Source organism: Mustela putorius, unplaced genomic scaffold (genome assembly GCF_011764305.1).
Source record: "Mustela putorius furo isolate JIRA1106 unplaced genomic scaffold, ASM1176430v1.1 tig00003875_pilon_pilon_pilon, whole genome shotgun sequence".
Classification (NCBI taxonomy): domain Eukaryota; kingdom Metazoa; phylum Chordata; class Mammalia; order Carnivora; family Mustelidae; genus Mustela; species Mustela putorius.
In genome coordinates, this window is record NW_025422026.1 from 4,153,258 (window position 1) to 4,171,151 (window position 17,894).

The 17,894-nt window shown below is 52.0% G+C and overlaps 1 protein-coding gene across 2 annotated transcripts in view; it reads left to right on the forward strand.

Annotated features, from left to right (window-relative positions):
* Positions 1 to 4,954, forward strand: part of HOMER2 (homer scaffold protein 2) — an 82,729-nt gene extending 77,775 nt beyond the window's left edge. For both annotated transcript variants that reach the window (XM_004763668.3, XM_045067245.1), the window contains exons 7-9: positions 1,658 to 1,768; positions 2,582 to 2,662; positions 3,725 to 4,954. In XM_004763668.3, coding sequence (XP_004763725.1) covers positions 1,658 to 1,768; positions 2,582 to 2,662; positions 3,725 to 3,913 — 381 coding nt within the window. In that variant the 3' untranslated portion in view covers positions 3,914 to 4,954. The remainder of the gene's footprint in view (positions 1 to 1,657; positions 1,769 to 2,581; positions 2,663 to 3,724) is intronic.
* The last annotated feature ends 12,940 nt before the right edge of the window (positions 4,955 to 17,894 follow it).

Sequence of the window (17,894 nt, forward strand, 5' to 3'; positions counted from 1 at the left end):
CGCTGTCACTGTCGCTCCCCCCACCTCCCCACTTTCCCGAGCAGGAACACGAGGGAGTGAGCAGGTTTCATCTGGCCTCAACCCTCCGACGCCGGTCAGGGGTGGCCCTCCTGTGGCACGCTCCGTGGTGCATTCATTTTGGGTAGAGGACAGAGAGCCAGAGGGTGAGCGAGGACAAGAGATTCAGGGAACCACGAGGAGCGTTCCCTCCGCCGCCCGACTGCCATGCCACCGCTGCCAGAAAATCCCCCATGGAGACCCTGGGGTCCCTGTGTGTCCATGCTTTGACGCTCAGCACGTTGGTCTGGCAGGCCGTGGGCAGCAGCTTCCGTGTAAGTGTTAGGGGGTCACATCACCCCAAGACAGGTCTTCGCTCTCCCTGGTCCCCCATCTGTAAGCTGCCCTGAATGGAGCCTGAATGGAGCCACCAGAGGCCACTCCCCTGCTCGCCCAGCTCCGCTGCAGATGGCACATAAAACTGCCTCGTGTCATTGTTTCACTTCCATGCTGCAAGTGCTGACCGTGAGGGCACCAGGCCAAGTGCTGACTCCGTGCGTTCCCTGCCGGGGCCAGGCCGATCTGGCTGCCAGCGGGATCGAATGCCCGGTCTTCTTTCCAAGCAGGGAGCTGGCTCTGTCCCTTTGCATGAGTGTGATGGGGGCAGAGAGGAAGTACACTCCTTAGAGTTTGCTGCCTGATTGGGAAGCACTGGGAACTTGATTTCCAGGACACCAGGTAGAAGGAGGTGGAGTCCCCAGTGGCTCCTGGGGCTGGGGGTTCAGATCCCGGGGGCTGGCGTGCAGCTGCCTCTGAAAGTGTCGTCATTGTGACCACCCAGCGCCCTTGGCCTTGAGGACTCCTGCCTGCTTGTGGGACCCCACCAGTGGGGGGCTTTTGTGTTATTGCTGGTTCCCTTCTGCCTTGTACTCTGCACACTCTCTCTGGCCACTGGGAAGCGCTCAGCGTCGGAACGCAAGGCCAAGGCTGTGAGGCCTTTGAACCCCTTCCGAGGGGTCAGGCCTGGGAAGGGGAGGAGAAGGCACTCTGGGGATTCACCCGTCCAGCCTGTACCTCTCAGCTCTCCCGGAGGAGCCTCGCCACAGGCCAGGCCCTCCTGCGTGCGTCAGTAAGGAAAGGTCACCCGGGTTTAAAATGTTTGAAATGTCATTGCGTCTCATTGGGCGGCCGGTGACCCACAGCGTTGATCAGTTCTCTTCCCTGCAGTCTTAAACCTTTCAGATGAAATAGAATAATTCAGGACATGATCAAGTGATGTAAAAAGTCATTATGGGGAGAAGCAGATAGATTCATGGGACACCTGGTCCCTACTCGAGACAAGTCCTTTAAAGCAAACTACCGTTCCCCCCTGTGGCGGTGAGAGGGAAACAGAAGCCAGGAGCATCCCGTGGCCAGGTTTTGTGACTGCCGTGGCTCTGCTGGCGTTAGACAGGGCATCTTGAGCACGCAGGGAAGGGCGGGCAGCCCCGCGGGGGAGCCACACGGGGTCTGCTTGTAGCCACAGGGAACAATGCATAAGTGGGTTAGTTCACAGTTCGTTGTGAGAGCGTAAACAGCCGTGGTGAAATTCAGTTGTGGTGAACAGCTCAGCGGCCGGAGTAGGGGAGCCTCCCGGCCTCAGCCTATGGGTGCGTTACAGATAGACGAGCTGGAGGAGCAGTGCAGCGAGATAAACCGGGAGAAGGAGAGGAACACGCAGCTCAAGAGGAGAATCGAGGAGCTGGAGTCGGAGCTGCGGGAGAAGGAGACGGTGAGTGGAGGTGCCCGCCGGCCCTGTGCTCCCGGGACCCGGCAGGTGTCTCGGGGTAGGGGGGTGTGACCAGCCCTGGGTGGGAGGGGGGCAGCACGGGGGCCAGCCAAGAGCTGCACCGAGGCTGGGACGCAAGGGGGAGCCGGACATTCATAAAACAGCCGGAAACATTTGTGGGTGATCTGTCCTCGGAAGTGGCTTTGTGCTGTCCATCCAGCGAGAGCCCCTGCAGTGCGGGCGTTTGTTTTCTGGGGGAGGAGTGCACAGGACCACTAAGCGCACGGACGCTGGAGACTGTGGACCAGGCACCAATCTTACGCCTCCGTTTGCCTGGAAGATGGGGATGCTGAGAATTCCCATCTCTTTGTGGTGGTGTACAAGCTTCCCGTGATAACACACGTGACACACTCAGCCTTCGAGGTTACCCGCGTGCTGAGTACTGACTCCAGCACCTCTGTTATTATCCAGGACGGTGTAGACTCCAAGAGCTGCTTCCGCTAACATACACACAGATCGTGCTTTTTTAAGGTTTTCTTTTCTTTCTTTCTTTCTTTTTAAAGATTTTATTTATTTATTTGACAGAGAGATTACAAGTAGGCAGAGAGGCAGGCAGAGAAAGAGGAGGAAGCAGGCTTGCTGCTGAGCAGAGAGCCCGATGCGGGACTCGATCCCAGGACCCTGAGATCATGACCTGAGCCAAGGCAGCAGCTTAACCCCCTGAGCCACCCAGGCGCCCTTTTTTAAGGTTTTCAAGGAGACGCTCTATCTGACTTGCTTTCACATCCTTTTTCATTTTCATTTCGTCCCCTGTAGGAACTGAAAGACCTCCGCAAACAAAGTGAAATCATACCTCAGCTCATGTCAGAGTGTGAATACGTCTCTGAGAAGTTAGAGGTAGGAGGGGCGTCTCCCTTCACCTTGGCCCAGACCAGGAGGCATGTGTGGTGTCATCGTTTCTCTGGGGCCTCCCCTCTCACAGCTCCCCTGGTAAAGAAGAGTGACTTCCTAGTCAGGAGGAGCCCGCAGTCCCGGCACGACTGGCTTGTGCTTTTTGTGCTTCTGTCAAAGTGGCCTGTGCAGAGCTGTAGTGCAGGGACCGTGTCCCACCCCCAGAAGTCTCCATGGAGCCTTAGGGCTGTGAGGAGCGGGGTGAGGGCAGGGCAGAGTGTAAGCCCCAGAGCAGGGCCACCTCTCTACTCTCCAGCCAGTGACCTTGAACATGACCTTGAGCGGTGCCTCTCACTGGCCTCAGATTCCTGATCACGTCCTCTTTCACCTCCCCCTACTTCAGGAGCACGTTATTCAGGTGTACGACCCCAGTATCAGCCGCTGGTTCCTGGAAACCCAGAAAGTCAGCCCCTCACTGGGAGTGTGGGGCGCTGGCCTATGCCTCTGTTGGGGACTCAAAGCCACCCTGCCCTTAGGAGGAGCCCAACTGGCTCCCCAGTCACACCGCCTGATCCCAGAGTGGGGACTGCCGGCCCCGAGTCTGGCACGGCCCATCCTGCCTCACTGAGGACAGGGAGGCCTTGGCCTCTCCCGTAGAACAGAGGAAACAAGTCACTGCGTGGTTTGTCCCCTTTCTCTCTCCCATAGCTGAGCTCACGTGTGGCCTCTGCGGACCCTTCTGGGAGGAGGGCCTGCACATTTCCTCTGCTGGGCCTCTGTGAAAGGGCCCATTTGCAGCCGGCTCCTCCCGGCAGGACCCGAGCTCTGCACGGTGTAGGGCCGTCCTTTACCAGGCCAGAGTGGGTCCTGCGCTCCGCCTGTCAGCACCTCGGCCGGGGAACAGGCAGGAGAGCGGGGTGCACCGGGACGCCCCACATTCTGCACTGATGTTCCCAGTCACAGGCCCAGGAGAGGGGGCGAGAGGGGACAGCTGGGCTGGGGCAGGGTCTCGGCGGACGCGCCCCCTTGGCTCTGCTCCAGGCCCTTCTCGCGTTGGTCTCGCTGCAGGCCGCAGAGAGAGACAATCAGAACCTAGAGGACAAGGTGCGGTCCCTCAAGACGGACATCGAGGAGAGTAAGTACCGCCAGCGCCACCTCAAGGTCGAGCTCAAGAGCTTCCTGGAGGTGCTGGACGGCAAGATCGACGACCTGCACGACTTCCGCCGCGGCCTCTCCAAGCTGGGGTCCGACAACTAGGGGCTGGGCGGGGGGGCGGGGTGGGCGGGGCGTCCTCCCGTGGGCGGTGCTTCTGTCCGCGCGGGGGCGGGGCTGGGGGCGGGGCGTCCTCCTGTGGGCGGTGCCTCTGTCCCCGCAGGGCGTGTGTGTCGGCGGGGGGGAGGGGGCCCGTTTGCGCTCTGGTGGTGGGTGGTGCGGTCGCTCTCGCCTCTCCCGCCGGGCCAGGCTGCGGACCCCGGGAAGCCGCTGACTCAGGAACCCCGCGCCGGGTCCCCCGTCAACACGCGGTCAGGGCGGGGACGGTTGTATCTTTCTCAAGGGCTGTTGCAACCGCACCACCTGAGCAAGGTGTTTTCTAATCCAAATACGCACACCCTTTACACCTTCGGAGGAGCGTGGAGTGTCCGGGTGCCCGTGGGGGGCGGGGGGCACGGGGAGCAGCTGTCCTCCGGGTCAGAACCCAGATGCTTTCCAGCAGCCACTTAGTAGACGCTGGTCGAGAAAGAACAGGTGTCGGGGGCGCAGGGGACCACCTGCCTCCCCTCCGCCCCCTCCCTCCCACCTCCTGTGTGTAGGGTTGCCACAACGGTCCTTTCCCGGGTTTTAATTTCGGAGCAGATCGCTGTGCGGTGGGAGCCACACGCGGTGACGGTGCCTGGCATAGAGTAGGTGCTTAATAAATATTTGTTCGACCAAACATTTAAACAGCACTTAGTGTTTTAATCAACCCCCCCAGCGGAGTCCATCGGACCCTGTTGGACAATCCATCCTCTTGCAGCGCTGGACAGGAGTTGGACTGATGGCGTGCAGTTCAGCTTCTGGATTGCCTCTGGGTGCCCCCGGGCAGGGTGGGTGGCAGAGGAGGCAGCAGGAGCTGGTCCAAGGCCGCTCACTAACCCATCCATGCTGCTCTGCCCCCGGTGCCTTTGAACTGGGACCACCCTGTTTCTCTAGGGTGGGGATGTAGGCTGGGACCCCATGTTGGGACTGGACAACTAAGAAATAAATCACAGGAGTTCTCAAGAGAGAGTCTGCTCAAACTGTCTGAGCCTTGGCCTTAGCGACAGGAGCTTCTGCCCCTGCCCTCTCTCTGTTCCTGCTGAGGAAAGGACCAGAGCCATAAAGCCCTCCTCTCTTACTGAGTTTCTCAGCAGGGCCAGGGGCATCTGGGCTTCCTGCATGTGGCAAGATGGTTTGAGTCCCTGGCCATGGGCATTTCTAAATGCCTTTCTGTGTGGTGGAGTCTTTGGTGTCTCCTTACCCCCCTTGCCTGCTTTGGGAACCACCAAGAGAACATCTCCTTCTAGAAAGAGTTTCTAGAATTTCCCCCTAGTGGATCTGGGTGAACAATGAAACAGCCTGAGGAGGCAGGTGGGCACATGCACATGTGAGCCAGGCCCTGGGATGAACCCTGCTGTTGAGACCATGTCTCTGAGCAGAGAGCTCCTGTCCGGGTGAGGGAGGGAAGGCCAGCCGGCTGGGCACCCGGGCACCTCGGAGTGGGGATGGGGGGCGCACCTGCAGGCTGGGGAGCAGCTCCGCTTGGACACACTGGACTCATGGCAGACAAAGTGGAAATTATGGTCTCTGGTGGTCTCCGGATCTTGTGCTCCGGTGGTACTCTTGGTGACCTGACACATGCTGCTGCTGGCCTGCGTTTTCCCCGGAGTCCCAGATGGCTCTCAGGGGAGTAGCAAGCAGCTCCCTGCTGGTCAGGAGCCCAGATTGCTAGGCTGGCCATGATTCGGCCCCGTGGCCCAGCGCCGACTCCAGGGGTTTCTTCTCAGGACAGGTCAGCCCACCTATCAGCAGACGGGACCTGGAGTTAGTTGCCTGGGAGCAGTCCACGCTGGGATCCCAAAACCTCAGCTCGGGGCGTCAATGCCCGCCACCCCGTCTGCTCAGTGACTTACAGATCTGGAAGGAACAGTCTTGGCTGACTGGAGCCTGCTGGGGGTGGGGTGGGGGCACAGTCACAGGAAGATAGAGTTGCCAGAGCTCTCTGTGTGTCCTGCAGCAGTGACAGTGGGAAGCTCTGTGGGGGCAGCACCATGACAGTGGGCTGCTGCGACCCTCCGTGGTCAGGACCCGTGGTCCCTGGGAAGTGTGGTCAGCGCCTTCCAGGTGGTAGGATCTGCACTGTGGCCTCTTATGTTGCAGCCCAGGAGCCAAGAGCAGGAGGGGCTCCCCTGCGGGTGGCGTCAGGTTCAGCGGGGAAGGCACCCCAGCTCTAGGAGAGCGCTGGCCGTTCACTCCCTTCTGCTTTTCTCTAAAGATCTTAGTGCTTCTTCGCTGACTTTATTTAAGAAAAGATGGCCCTGGGGGCAACACGGAGGGTCTGTGGAGAGACAGGCCCTGGCACCATGAGGGTGGGTCCCATGGGTGCTGCGTGTATCCTACCTTCTGCCAGAGCCAGTTCCATGCCCTCGCTTACGGGAACATCTGACTACACAGATGTCCTTCAGTCGTCCTCACCGAGGCCGAACACGGGCCTCACACCTGCCTCACACTCGTGCACCCGCCGGCCAGGCCGTACTGCTCGGCCATGGCGAGCCAGGACCCCACTTCCTTGCCAGGTCACGTCTCCTGAGGTTGACGTGTCCAGGGCTGGTCGCCTGAGCGGGGATTAGCTCTTTTCCTGCATCTGTGAAACCTGGGGCCTGAAGGAGGCGAGGTGAACCGTGGAACCCCTTCATCATAATGGGCCTTAAAAATAATTTTCCTCCTGGGGCGCCCAGGTGACTCAGTCAGTTAGGTGGCCGACTTGATTTTGGCTCAGGTCATGATCTCAGGGTCCTGGGATTGAGCCCCTTGTGGGGCTCCCCACTCAGCAGAGGGTCTGCTTCTCTCTCTGCCTCTGCCCCTCCCCCTGCTTATGCTCTCTCTCTCTCTCAAATAAATAAATCTTTAAGAATAATAATAATTTTTCTTCTAAGTAAAGACCCAACTGGGTGCATCAAAATCGAGAAGGACGGGGCAGGGGCTGGGGGGGTCTTGCTAGTGTCCAGGGACTGCAACCCCCAAATGACAGGTTGGGACAGTGTGGTCACGCCTTGAAGGTAGAGTGAGCCAGCATCCATAGAGACCTGGAGCTTGGGTGGCCCTTCTGTCCCGTGCTGTCCTGCGTGCTGTCACGTTAGACCTCAGGTGGGTGAGAGCATTGGGCATTGTCATTCCCCATTTTGCAGATGGGGAACAGAGACAGACAGCGACATGCCCGTCACCCAGCAGCCTTCATAGGCTCTGCGTATCCAGCTCTTCCGGACCTCGGTCCGGTGTCTTTCTGGGCGCCATGCCACTGCTCTCCTTCTGTGACCTTTGCGTGCCAAGACAGAAGTTCTCTGGGACCCTGATGAGGGCACATGGCAGTTAAGTCATTTTAATATATGTCCACAGCAAGTGATGATTTACAAACGAGTGAACCAGAATTATATTTATAGTCATTGCAGACCGTAAGTTCCATGTTTGAATGTCTCTGGCTCTGCAGAGATCTTTCTGAGAGCATGTTGGTTAAAACAATGTCCAAGCTCTGAGAGGCCAGATCTGCAGAACACAAACATTGCAAGTTCTTTGTTTTTGGCTTGCTTTGGTGGTAGTAGAGTGGATTGTCCTGAACAGGTGGGGAGCCCTGAGAGGGCAGAGTGGGGAGGTTGTCCAGCCGCTGCCCACTCCTGCCCGACATGAGCCAGCTCTGGGGAAGGAGCAGGCCAGCCCCATGGTTACAGTTGGGTGAGCGGGACCTGGCTTGACCCCAGGAAGACTGTCCAGGTGGGCAGTGGTCTCCAATCCGCAGGCTCCCTGTGGACTGCTCCAGACTCAGGCAGCCCGTGAACTCTGCCTTGAGGATTGGGGGTACCCGGTGGTTTGGGTAGATACTGCATTTGGCGTGAAGCATCGAGTCTGGGGTAGTACAGAGTAGAGCTCAGACCATTCTAAGGGACTGCTTTTGTCTAGAAATGGAGGCAGTGTTGGATAAGAGCCAGCAACCGGGCAGGCCACGGACTGTGCCGGGGTGTACCTTAAAAGGGGGCAGCTGTGATGGGATTTTAGAATAGGCGTTCAAAAGAGTCTGCCCTTTGAGATGGAGACCGTCATGCCCTTTGCTCGTCACTGAAAGTGGGTTGTTTGTGCCACTGGTCCTTCTAAAAGTCACGACTCTTTAATTTCCTTGAAATGTCACTGGATTTTTGAAGCGCTGACAATTTATATAGAAGCTTGCAATCATTGTCTGTATGTATTTTTAAATGATGAGCATGGTTTAAAAGGAGCCTAATTCTGAGCATGGTTTAAAAGGAGCCTAATTCTGAGTACATGATTTCTTCAAAAGGAATATCATATATTTGGAGGGGCAGTGGCGGTGGCATCACAGAGAGGGAATCCTGTGCAGAAATGTATGTTCTTTACCTGTCTTTTCTGTACATCTGTCTCAAGGGTATGGGGTTTTCCTCTTTAAAAACCTGCCAGGCAAGAAGGTGACTTTTGGTAAGGTGAACTTAGGAGTGTGTGTGTGTGTGTGTGTGTGTGTGTGTGTGTGTGTGATTGGAAAAAGTGGGAGAAACTATAAGGAAGTGTTTTAAATAAAAAAATATATATATACCTAAGAATGGTCTTTGATAATCTTGGTAGTGATGCTGAATGTTCTGGAATCTGTTTCTGAGAAGAGTTTGTGGGTCTTTTGTTTTGGGTCCAATTGTACAGAGCCCTACTCTCTTTGATGATGCAGAGCCTTGTGAAAAGTGGTCCCCGAGGCCACACAGACCCCTGGCACACCTGGCGGAAGGCCAGACTGTGGGACATTTTGGCAGATGATTGACAGGTCTGATGATTGGCAGCTGTGGGGAACGTGTTACTATTTTTACCCTGTTGTACTGCTTTCAATGTAAAGTCCTGACTTTAAATAAATTGTAGCGATGTTTTGTGATATAACAGCCCATTAGGCATATCTTATAACAAATATAAGAATTTAATGATTAGTATGAGGTGGTCATGTGGACTCTCCCAGAAGTATGAGGGCGTGTTTCTTTTTCCCTTCTTAAATGCATTTTTGGTACCTAAATAATATATACATTTTTCAAAAGAAACTACAGATGAGTGAAAAGAAAAAAAATCACCTGCTATTAGACCATCTGATTATAACCACTGTTAACATTTTAGTATATCTCTTTTCAGACTGTTTTTAATGCACCTATATTCATTTCATTTCTTTTTCATGAAATACAATTATGTTACACATAACTGTTTCGTAACTTTTTTCAATTGTGACATTATATCATGACTATATGTCACTCGAGGTAAATTTCATCATTTTTAATGTCTATATGGGTTTTCCCACGGATACTTGGGTGGTTCCCAATTTTTTTAGTCACGGTCAAGGATATGATGAAATCCATTGTTCTAACATCTTTGTAAACTTGTCAGACTTACTGAGGATCATTTCTAAAATCGAACTCGGTAGTTCCGAAGTGTGGGGAGCAGCACCCACGCTGCTCTGTGTCTCCTCCTGTCCTTGCTGGGCACACGGGAGACTGCACTCGAGCCCCCTTATCTGAAGTCATGCAGGGTCCTGTGACCTTCTGGTCAGTGAGACCTGAACAGAAGAGACCTGGGAAGCTCCCAGGCCAAGACTGTGAGATGCCCATGACCCGTTCTCCAGGCTGTGCACCCTTGCCTACACCCAGGGTGATGTCCCGGCCCTGGGGCGTCTGTCAGCCGGGGTCCTTGAGGGACTGCAGAAGAACCTCCGTCTCCCCTCACGCCACCCACCCACGCACCTGCACGGAAATGGAGCGTGGGGTAAACGGTAAGCCTCGGGCGTCACACCACTGGGGTTTCAGGGCTAATTTGTCACTGCAGCTTAACATGTCCTATCCGGACTAACAGAAAAGGCTACACACATTTTGGGGACTTTTAATATATATTGCCTCTAATTGCCTTCCTGAAAGATGATTCCAAATTATACTCCCACCAGCATTGTGTGAGAATGTCCTGCTCCCCCTTTAACACTGGTGTTCCCGTGGGGCGGTGGCGCTAGTTTCGGTATGCATTGTTTGATTCAAGTGTGACCCTCACTCGCAAAACTATCGGTTGGAAAGTATTCTTTGGTACTTCACTTACTCATCTGCTCTGGTCCCTTTTCTCATAAGATGAGTAGCTTTCTTAGTGATTTCTAAGAAATTCTTCCTTTCCCCATAAATATCTCTAAAAAAAAAAAAAAAAGTACGTATGGCTTTTTAAAATGTTTGGACATTTAAGCATTTCTTTCTTTTTATTCAAACCTATCCTTCCCTTCATGCCTGCTATCTTTGCTGTTAGGCTCATGAAGATCTTTCGGATCCTAATTCCGAGACTGTATAAATAGTCACCAGGATTTTATTCTTACACTCTCATTGTTTTTAAGCAGTTAAATCTATGGTGGGTGGGGGGATGGGTGAACAAAGGGAAGGAGATTAAGAGCACATGCATCATGATGAGCAGCGAGTGAGAGAGAGGCTTGTTTGATCACTGTATCGCATGCCCGAAACTAATGTTAGTGTATGCACTATACTGGAATTTTTTTAAAAAATAGGCCAATAAATAAATAATAAAAATAAAGTGAAAAAAAAAAAGCTAAATCTATGATCCATCGGGAATTTTTTTTTTCCAAATTGGGGAATGTGTCCTTTCTCTACAGATAGAGAAATTCCATTTTTTACTGTATACCCAATCCTTCTATATCATTAAGTGTCCTTCTGAGCTTTCTGTGTGACACGTCTGGCACTGGTACCCCATTGTTTGCCATCGCATGTTTAGACTAAATGTCTCCACGAATTAAACGTTTTCAAAAAAATTTTAGTACTTTTTGTATATGACTATTTCTAAAAGAAATTTGGGATCATTTTGTAATGTTTAGAAGAATTGGGCGTTGGATCATGTAAAAATTTATAGCTTACTCTTATAATTCTTCAGAGAGAAGTAATGTCTTTATAATATTTCAACTTTGATTTCAGTAACTTTATAAAGTATTATGTAACCTTGGTATATTTTTTCTAGCATGGGTCATTTTTGAAGCTGTGCTCCTATTGTAAACAAGCTCTCTTGTTTGTTGTATTTTCCAACTGCTTACTGTTTATATAAAGCACTACTTTTTTAAAATGAAAATTAGACTCACTGACTTTTATTTAAAGCATAAGAGCTGTATAAATGTACACATTAGGGGAAGACATAGAGACTCAAATTGCCCTATAATGAAAATCCCTCTGCCCTTAGACAGTCAACAGTTGGTGCATAGGCCCCCCATTTTTTTTTTTCTAAAAATGTTTTTCTCTTTTATCCTTCTGAGCATATGCTACACTACAACTCTTCCACTACTTGCGTTTTTTACTTGGCAATAGATCTCGGGTATCTTCCTGGGTCAGTACACGTCAATCTACCTCATTCTTAGCTCTGCATAGAGAGCAGTGAGTGTGTATTCTGGTTTATTTAATGTGGCAGTTGGTGGTTCATCTTGTAACCAGCCAATTACTGAGATTTCTTTTCTTCTAATGGTTTTGTTGTTATTCTTTTGCCTCTCTCAGGTAGATAATGGTTCTGTGGTGATGATAATTTTACCTCCATATTTTTAATTATTTCCTTTCCTTATCACATTGATCACTTTTGGAAGAACGTTAAGTAACATGTATATAATTGTGCTGGTTTTGTACGTTCTTCATAAATGTTTTTTTACTTAGCAAGAATACTTCTAGTGTTTCTCTAGAAGTATAAATTTGACTCTTAGTGTAAGATATTCTTAACATTTGAATTTATATATTAAAATGATGTCTTTCTAGTTTGCTGAAAGCTTTATGAGTAATGGATGTTAGAATTTTATTAAATTCCTTTTTTTCACATCTGTCAAGATGATCAAATGGTTTTTATCATGACCTAAGAGAAATCTTTTTCATAGACTTGTTAATGTCTAAGCTCTCTTTGCATTTCTAGAAAAGCCTGGTATAGGCACAGTTCTTTTAATATAGATCTCCACCCAATGTTAACAGTGGTTATTTATGGTGGGTTAGTTTATGGTAGATTTTTATTTTGTGTTCTTGTCTGTATTTTCTGATTTTTCTACAAGTCTCATGTCTTACTTGTATAATAAAAAGAGCTTTAAAGTATGAAGAATATTCTGAATTTGGCTTGCTCATATCTTCAGATTTTTCGTTGTTAAGATGGATAGTTGTGTGATTTTTTTGGTCTTGCTTTGTCAGGTTCTGGTGTTGGGTTTATGTTAATTTCTTTAAAAACAAAACAAAACAAGAACTTGGGGAGCTCTTGCTCTCTTTTTTTCTATGCCCTGGAAACAGTTTAAATAATACTGAGAATTTTTTGCTCCTTCATGTTTTTATAATCTGTGTAAAACTGTCCAAGTCTAGTGCCTTTTTAGGAAATAATTCTTTGACACCTTTTAAAATGTTTTCCAGGCTCATTGGTCTCTGCAGACTTTCTTCCTATTCTGTGGGTTTGGGGCCATTTAAGTTTGTTAATAAAGATTCCATTAAGATTTTCAGATTTTCCTGTGTGGAGCATTATCCTTTCTCATCAGTAACATTGTGTGTCTGTGCTTTCCCTTTATTCTGAGTGGTTTTTCCAGAATTAGTTTATTTTATCAGTCTTTTCAAGGCACTTAAATCCAAATTTACTCTTTTACCGTTTTATGATTTTTTGTTAGTTTTTGTTATTTCCTTAATTTTTTTTCACTTTCTTTAGTTGAATGCCATTTTGACTTTGTCTAATTTAATTATGGACGCGTTTCCTAGCAATTGTAAGGTTGTGACTTCTCTTCTGAATACTTCTTCATCCATATCCCTCAAATTTTTAAGTAGGGTGTTCTAAGTTATAAACAATTTGCAATTTCAGATTTGACTTCATTTTTCACTGGAGAGCTATTTGAAATTATGCTTTCAAATTTCCAGGTATTTTGATATTTGCTGTTGTTGTTTTTAACATTTGTTACACATTTCGAGTTTAACTGCTTTGCTATCAAAGAGGGTATGGCCTGTACAGTTTCTGCATTAGCGTCTACTGCTATCTTCTTGGGACCTAACAACTTGTCAATTTTAGTAAATATTCCTAGGAAACTGGAAAAGAAGATATATTCTCTGAAGGGAACATAATTCAGTCTCTCTGTATCAGTTTGACCTTATTAATCTTAATATTATGGACAGTTAATTTTTACTTACTTGATCCATTAAGACTAAGGAAAGTGTGTGCATCTCCCACTACTGTGGAATTTCTATTTCTCTCCTGTTTCTAATGGTTTTTGCTTAATGTGTTTCAGTATGATGTTATTTGGCAAATTATCTTTTTATATTTAAGGCCAAAATATGTCCCTTTGAAGACTTGTATACCTTTGTGAATTTCACTTGATTTTATTGTAATAGAGTTGTTTATGTAGAAATACATAGTTCAGTAAAATGTTTGTGTCTGTTTTTAAGTCAACAAAAATCTTTCAGGATTTCAAAAATCCTTTATATCTTAAGAAGGTATGGGGTGCCTGGGTGGCTCAGTGGGTTAAAGCCTCTGCCTTTGGCTCAGGTCATGCTCTCAGGGTCCTAGGATCGAGCCCCGCATCGGGCTCTCTGCTCAGCAGGGAGCCTGCTTCCCTTCCTCTCTCTCTGCCTGCCTCTCTGCCTGCTTGTGATCTCTGTCTGTCAAATAAATAAATAAAATCTTTAATTAAAAAAAAAAAGAATGTATTTTGGAAGCTCTTGATCTCCCCAAGGGAAGGTTGATGTTCTCTGGGGTCGCTTCCTGAGCCAAAGCAAGGATGGCAGTGGGGGGTGAGGTCCATATGCTTTTGGTGGAACAGATTGAAAGTTTTTGAGTATGTTAACATTTCCAGTTCCTGCTTTGGGACAGCCCCATGCTTGAGTATGCTTAGGGAACACCTGCCCTTCAGGGGGTGACCTTTTGCCTTGATGGGGCCAATACCAAAGCTCTTCCCAACCCAACAGACATGTTTCTTCTGCAGGTCTAGCAATCTGAGCAGAAGGCAGCCGAGTGTATTGTATGTTTGTGTTCCTGGCTGTGCGGGGAAAGTTAATCTCAAAGACTCATTCTACCAGAAAAGATTTTTTCAGAGCTGTTTGAACAGATATTCACGTGACAAAGTCTGCATCAGGCAGAGAACCAACTCTTCCCAAGCACGTGTAGGTGGTGTGACTCTCAACCCACAGCTCAGGAGTGGAAGAAACAAGATCTCTCTTCCCCCCTCAGTCAAGTTTGTTCTTCCCCCACTCAGTCAAGTTCGTTTCTGGTTTGAGTTCCCATTCTACCAGGCCCGTGGGATTTGATCTTGGTCAGTTCTGGGACCCCCTTTTCTTCAGTGTGAGTCTTCAGAGGTCCTGGGGGGGCTTACATATCTTTCGAGGTTTGGGGAGGAGGGATCTTGTGCCTGCCAAAGTGTCCTCTGTCCCTGCCCCACTCTGTCTCCCACTCTGCTCCCTCTGGGTCCTGCTTGTGTTGCTTGGGAGTACGAGAATTTCTCAGATGTTGCCCTGCTCTGGCGATCGCTCAGCGGCCGTCCTGTTTGACAGCACAGGTTTCAGGTGGAGGGTGATTTAGCCTGAAGGAACTGCTGGGTAGGCCAGATGTGTTGGCGTAGAAGCTCACCAGCGAGTGGAAGTGTTTCTGTGGCCACGGACACAGGCTCTTTGCTGACAGCTCCCGTCCGCAGGCCCTCAGCTACATTTTGGGTTAGCCTGTGGCCCTGCGTGCCATGAGAGCCACCTCCCTGCGGGGTCTCCTCACACCACATCGAGCCCTGCCTTCTGCCTCGCGGGACATTTGGCCAAGTTGACCTGCCTTTTGAAATAACCCTCCCGAGACACTTAAGTTTTCCTTCCCCGTCCTGTCTCACTTCTGACTATCCCTCCTTCCCCGACTCCTCCTCCTGCTTTGGAGTGTTGGGGTCTCCAAGCATCCAGCCCAGGGCCACCTTCCCTGACACTCTCCCCCAGGCCATTTCAGGACCTCTGTGGTGAGTTCAGCAGCAGCCGCCCCGCCTCCCCCGTTCAGCTCCCATCCTCCAGTGCCGCCGCCCTCCCCTCTGCGCTGGCCCATCTTTGCTGCCTGTGCAGCGACTCGTGATGTTGGGGTCCTCCCTCGGGCTGTCTCGCCTCTTCACCCCTGCTCCACTCTGCAGACAGACCACCCCACCTGCTCCCGGCCTCCATCATCCCGGAGCTCCTCCACCCTCTAGTTCCTCTTATGAGAGGCTGCCCAGAAGCCTCTTCCCAAGGCTGGAGACATCAGGTTCTAGCCCACGCCCCACCCCTGCAAGGGGACATGCTCCCCACCTGGCCGGCCTCTGCTTCTCCTCCGCTTGCCTGGAACCCTTCCAGAAGCTCTGCCAGCCTGGGAACGCAGAGGTGAGAGTCCCCAAGTTTCCCCAGGTATGTACCTGCAGGGGTGAGGTGAGACAGTATGTTCTGGTGCTAATGGAACCCAGCTGATTTGTGGGGGGAGGGGTCTGTGGGGCCCAGAATGGGGGCCGGAGCACAACCGGCTTCTCCAGAACCGGGAGAGCCCAGGCCACTTTGAAGGGCCTCAGACCTGTGAGACCTCGTGCTTCCGGGCCCCCGCCCTGGGAAGGAGCCCACTGTGACTCTGTGCCTGCCTCACGCTTCCCTTGCCACAGCCCTGAGTTTGTGGCCTGTGTGTGCCGGCGGTCTTTGGGGGGTGGTCTGCAGACCAGAGGCTTCGGGGCTACCTGGGGTTTCCAGGCCCTCCCGGAGAAACTTCCTGGATTAGCAGCCCAAAACTGTCCACAGCCCAGTCTCTGGAACCTCGGACTCTGTGACCTTTTCATGGCAGCAGGAACCTCGCAGCTGTGACTCAGGTTACAGAACTCCAGTTGGGGAGACGGTCCTGGATTATCGGGCAGGGGGGGCGTCTAACTCATGGGTTCTTTAACGCAGAGCACTTTCCTGGCTGATGGCAGGACAGTCCGAGAGTGAGCGGCTGCTGGCGTCAGAGCTGACCGGAGGCCACCACCGGGGAACGCAGGTGCCTCCCGAAACGGGAAGAGGCAGGGAAGCAGCCTTTCCTCTTGAGCTCCTGGAAAGGCACACGACCCCGCTGACACCTTGAGGTCCGCCCCGTGGGGCCCCGGCGGACTTCGCACCTTCAGAACCGTAGCTGATGGTCTGTGTGAAGTGTCCGCGTCCCTGGGAGCCGCTACAGCGGCAGCAGAAAACCATAGGCCCCTCCCGTGAGCTTACAGACCTCAGCATCACAAAGCTCTGTGTGTAAATTCATTCACTTACACGGGCTCACCTGGCTGGTGGTCGTGAGTGGGAAACCTCAGGATCCCAGCACCTGCTGCCCCGTCTCGGTCCCCTGCTCAGGTTCCGAGAGGGGGTGAAAACGCACGAGCAGGTAAGTCCGACTTTCTCAGCTCCTCCTCCTCCACGGCAGGGCACCCCCGAGAATGCTGCCCCTGCGGACGGCTGTCCTGGACCAGCTCTGGCCGGAGGGCTGTTCCAGGTGGGAACTGTGGCCTCGGTGGGCTGTGCTTGTGGCTAGGGCTGCAGCGGGGGAGGCAGTGGGCGGGGGCGGGGCAGGAGGCCGTGGGGTGGACGCTGAAGGATGGGTGTGGGTTTGCCAGGACGTGGGGGCAGGGGACATCCCAGGCACAGAGGTCTCAGCGGGGGCAGCTTGGTCTCGAGGACACACAGCGGGAGGGGCGGGACTGCCCAGGGGACTTCTGCCAGCTCCGAGGGTTGAGGACTCCGTCCCGGTCCCCAGTGGGCTGCGGAGAGGCTGGGGAGCCGGGAAGGCGGGTGGGAGAGGGACCAGGGCTTCGGGAGAGCACGTTGGGAGGTTGGAAGTCGGGCAGTGGGAGGGAACCCTTGTCTCTCTCCTCGGCTCTGAATTCCCTGAGGCCAGAGTCTGGGCTGAATTCAAGGCTTGACTGGAAGCAGGGGTGAAGCGGGCAATGAGGGAGAGGCGGCTGCAGAGAGGGGGAAGTTCTGCTGCACGGAACACAGTTGGGTGAGGAGCTTTAGTGGCGGGAACTCTCTTTGGAAAAGGATTCTGTCCCTGGAGGCCACTTGAGTTTGGCAACCCTTACAAAGCAAATTCTGAGGCCTAGTCATGCCTGAGGAAGTCTTAAGATACTGAAATGACAATAATTAAAAACAATACCACACCACAAAGTAAGCATAGGGAAGCCCAGCAAACCTCTGACTTTGCTGTTTTTTTAAAAACACCAGATTCTTCCCAGAAAAACGTGCTCAGCTTGGCCCGCATGTGCTGGGCCAGGGGGCCTGAGACACAGGCCCTCAGTGTGCCTGGGGTTTGGGACTGAGGGCCTGCAGGTGGCTGGCGGCGAGTGTCCCCCCCCCCCCGGTGTGGCGCCCCCGGGGGACCTAGGTGGGGCCAGGGCCGGGGCAGCAGAGCTTGGGCTCCAAGGGCAGAGCGCCCACATGCACACGCAGGAACCGGCGTCAGGTTGGCACCTCTCGAGGTAGGGGAAGGCAGGACGCGGGACAGACCTGTGGGCGACCTGACAGTGGCCACACACAGGGGTCTAGGCTGCAGCAGCGGAAGAAGGCCCCGATCCCTCCCAGCGGGGCCCCTCGGGCCTGACTCTGAGGTGGAGTTGGCTAAGAAGACTCTGGAAGTAGGAGGGGGCTTTGGTGAATAATGTCTCTGGAAACAACGTCTCGTTCTGTGGAAACCCAGGGTGGCCACGGCAAGGGGAACGCTTCTGAGGTCCGTGGGGGATACTCCGGGCCGTCTGAAAAGTGAGCAGACTGTGTTGACCCCGTCCCCTTCCTGAATTCAACACACATCGAGGAGGGAAGATCCCCACAGGAGACTTTCGTCCCTGCCGGGAACATCACCCCCTCACCCTCAGAATCTGCTCAAGCGGGTGTCCACCTGCAATCATCGCGTTAAGAGCTTTAAGACCCCCCTGCCCCCACCAGGCAGGGACAGCTGTGTTCAGATGTGACGTTTCATGTCCTCATGAGTGACACTGACG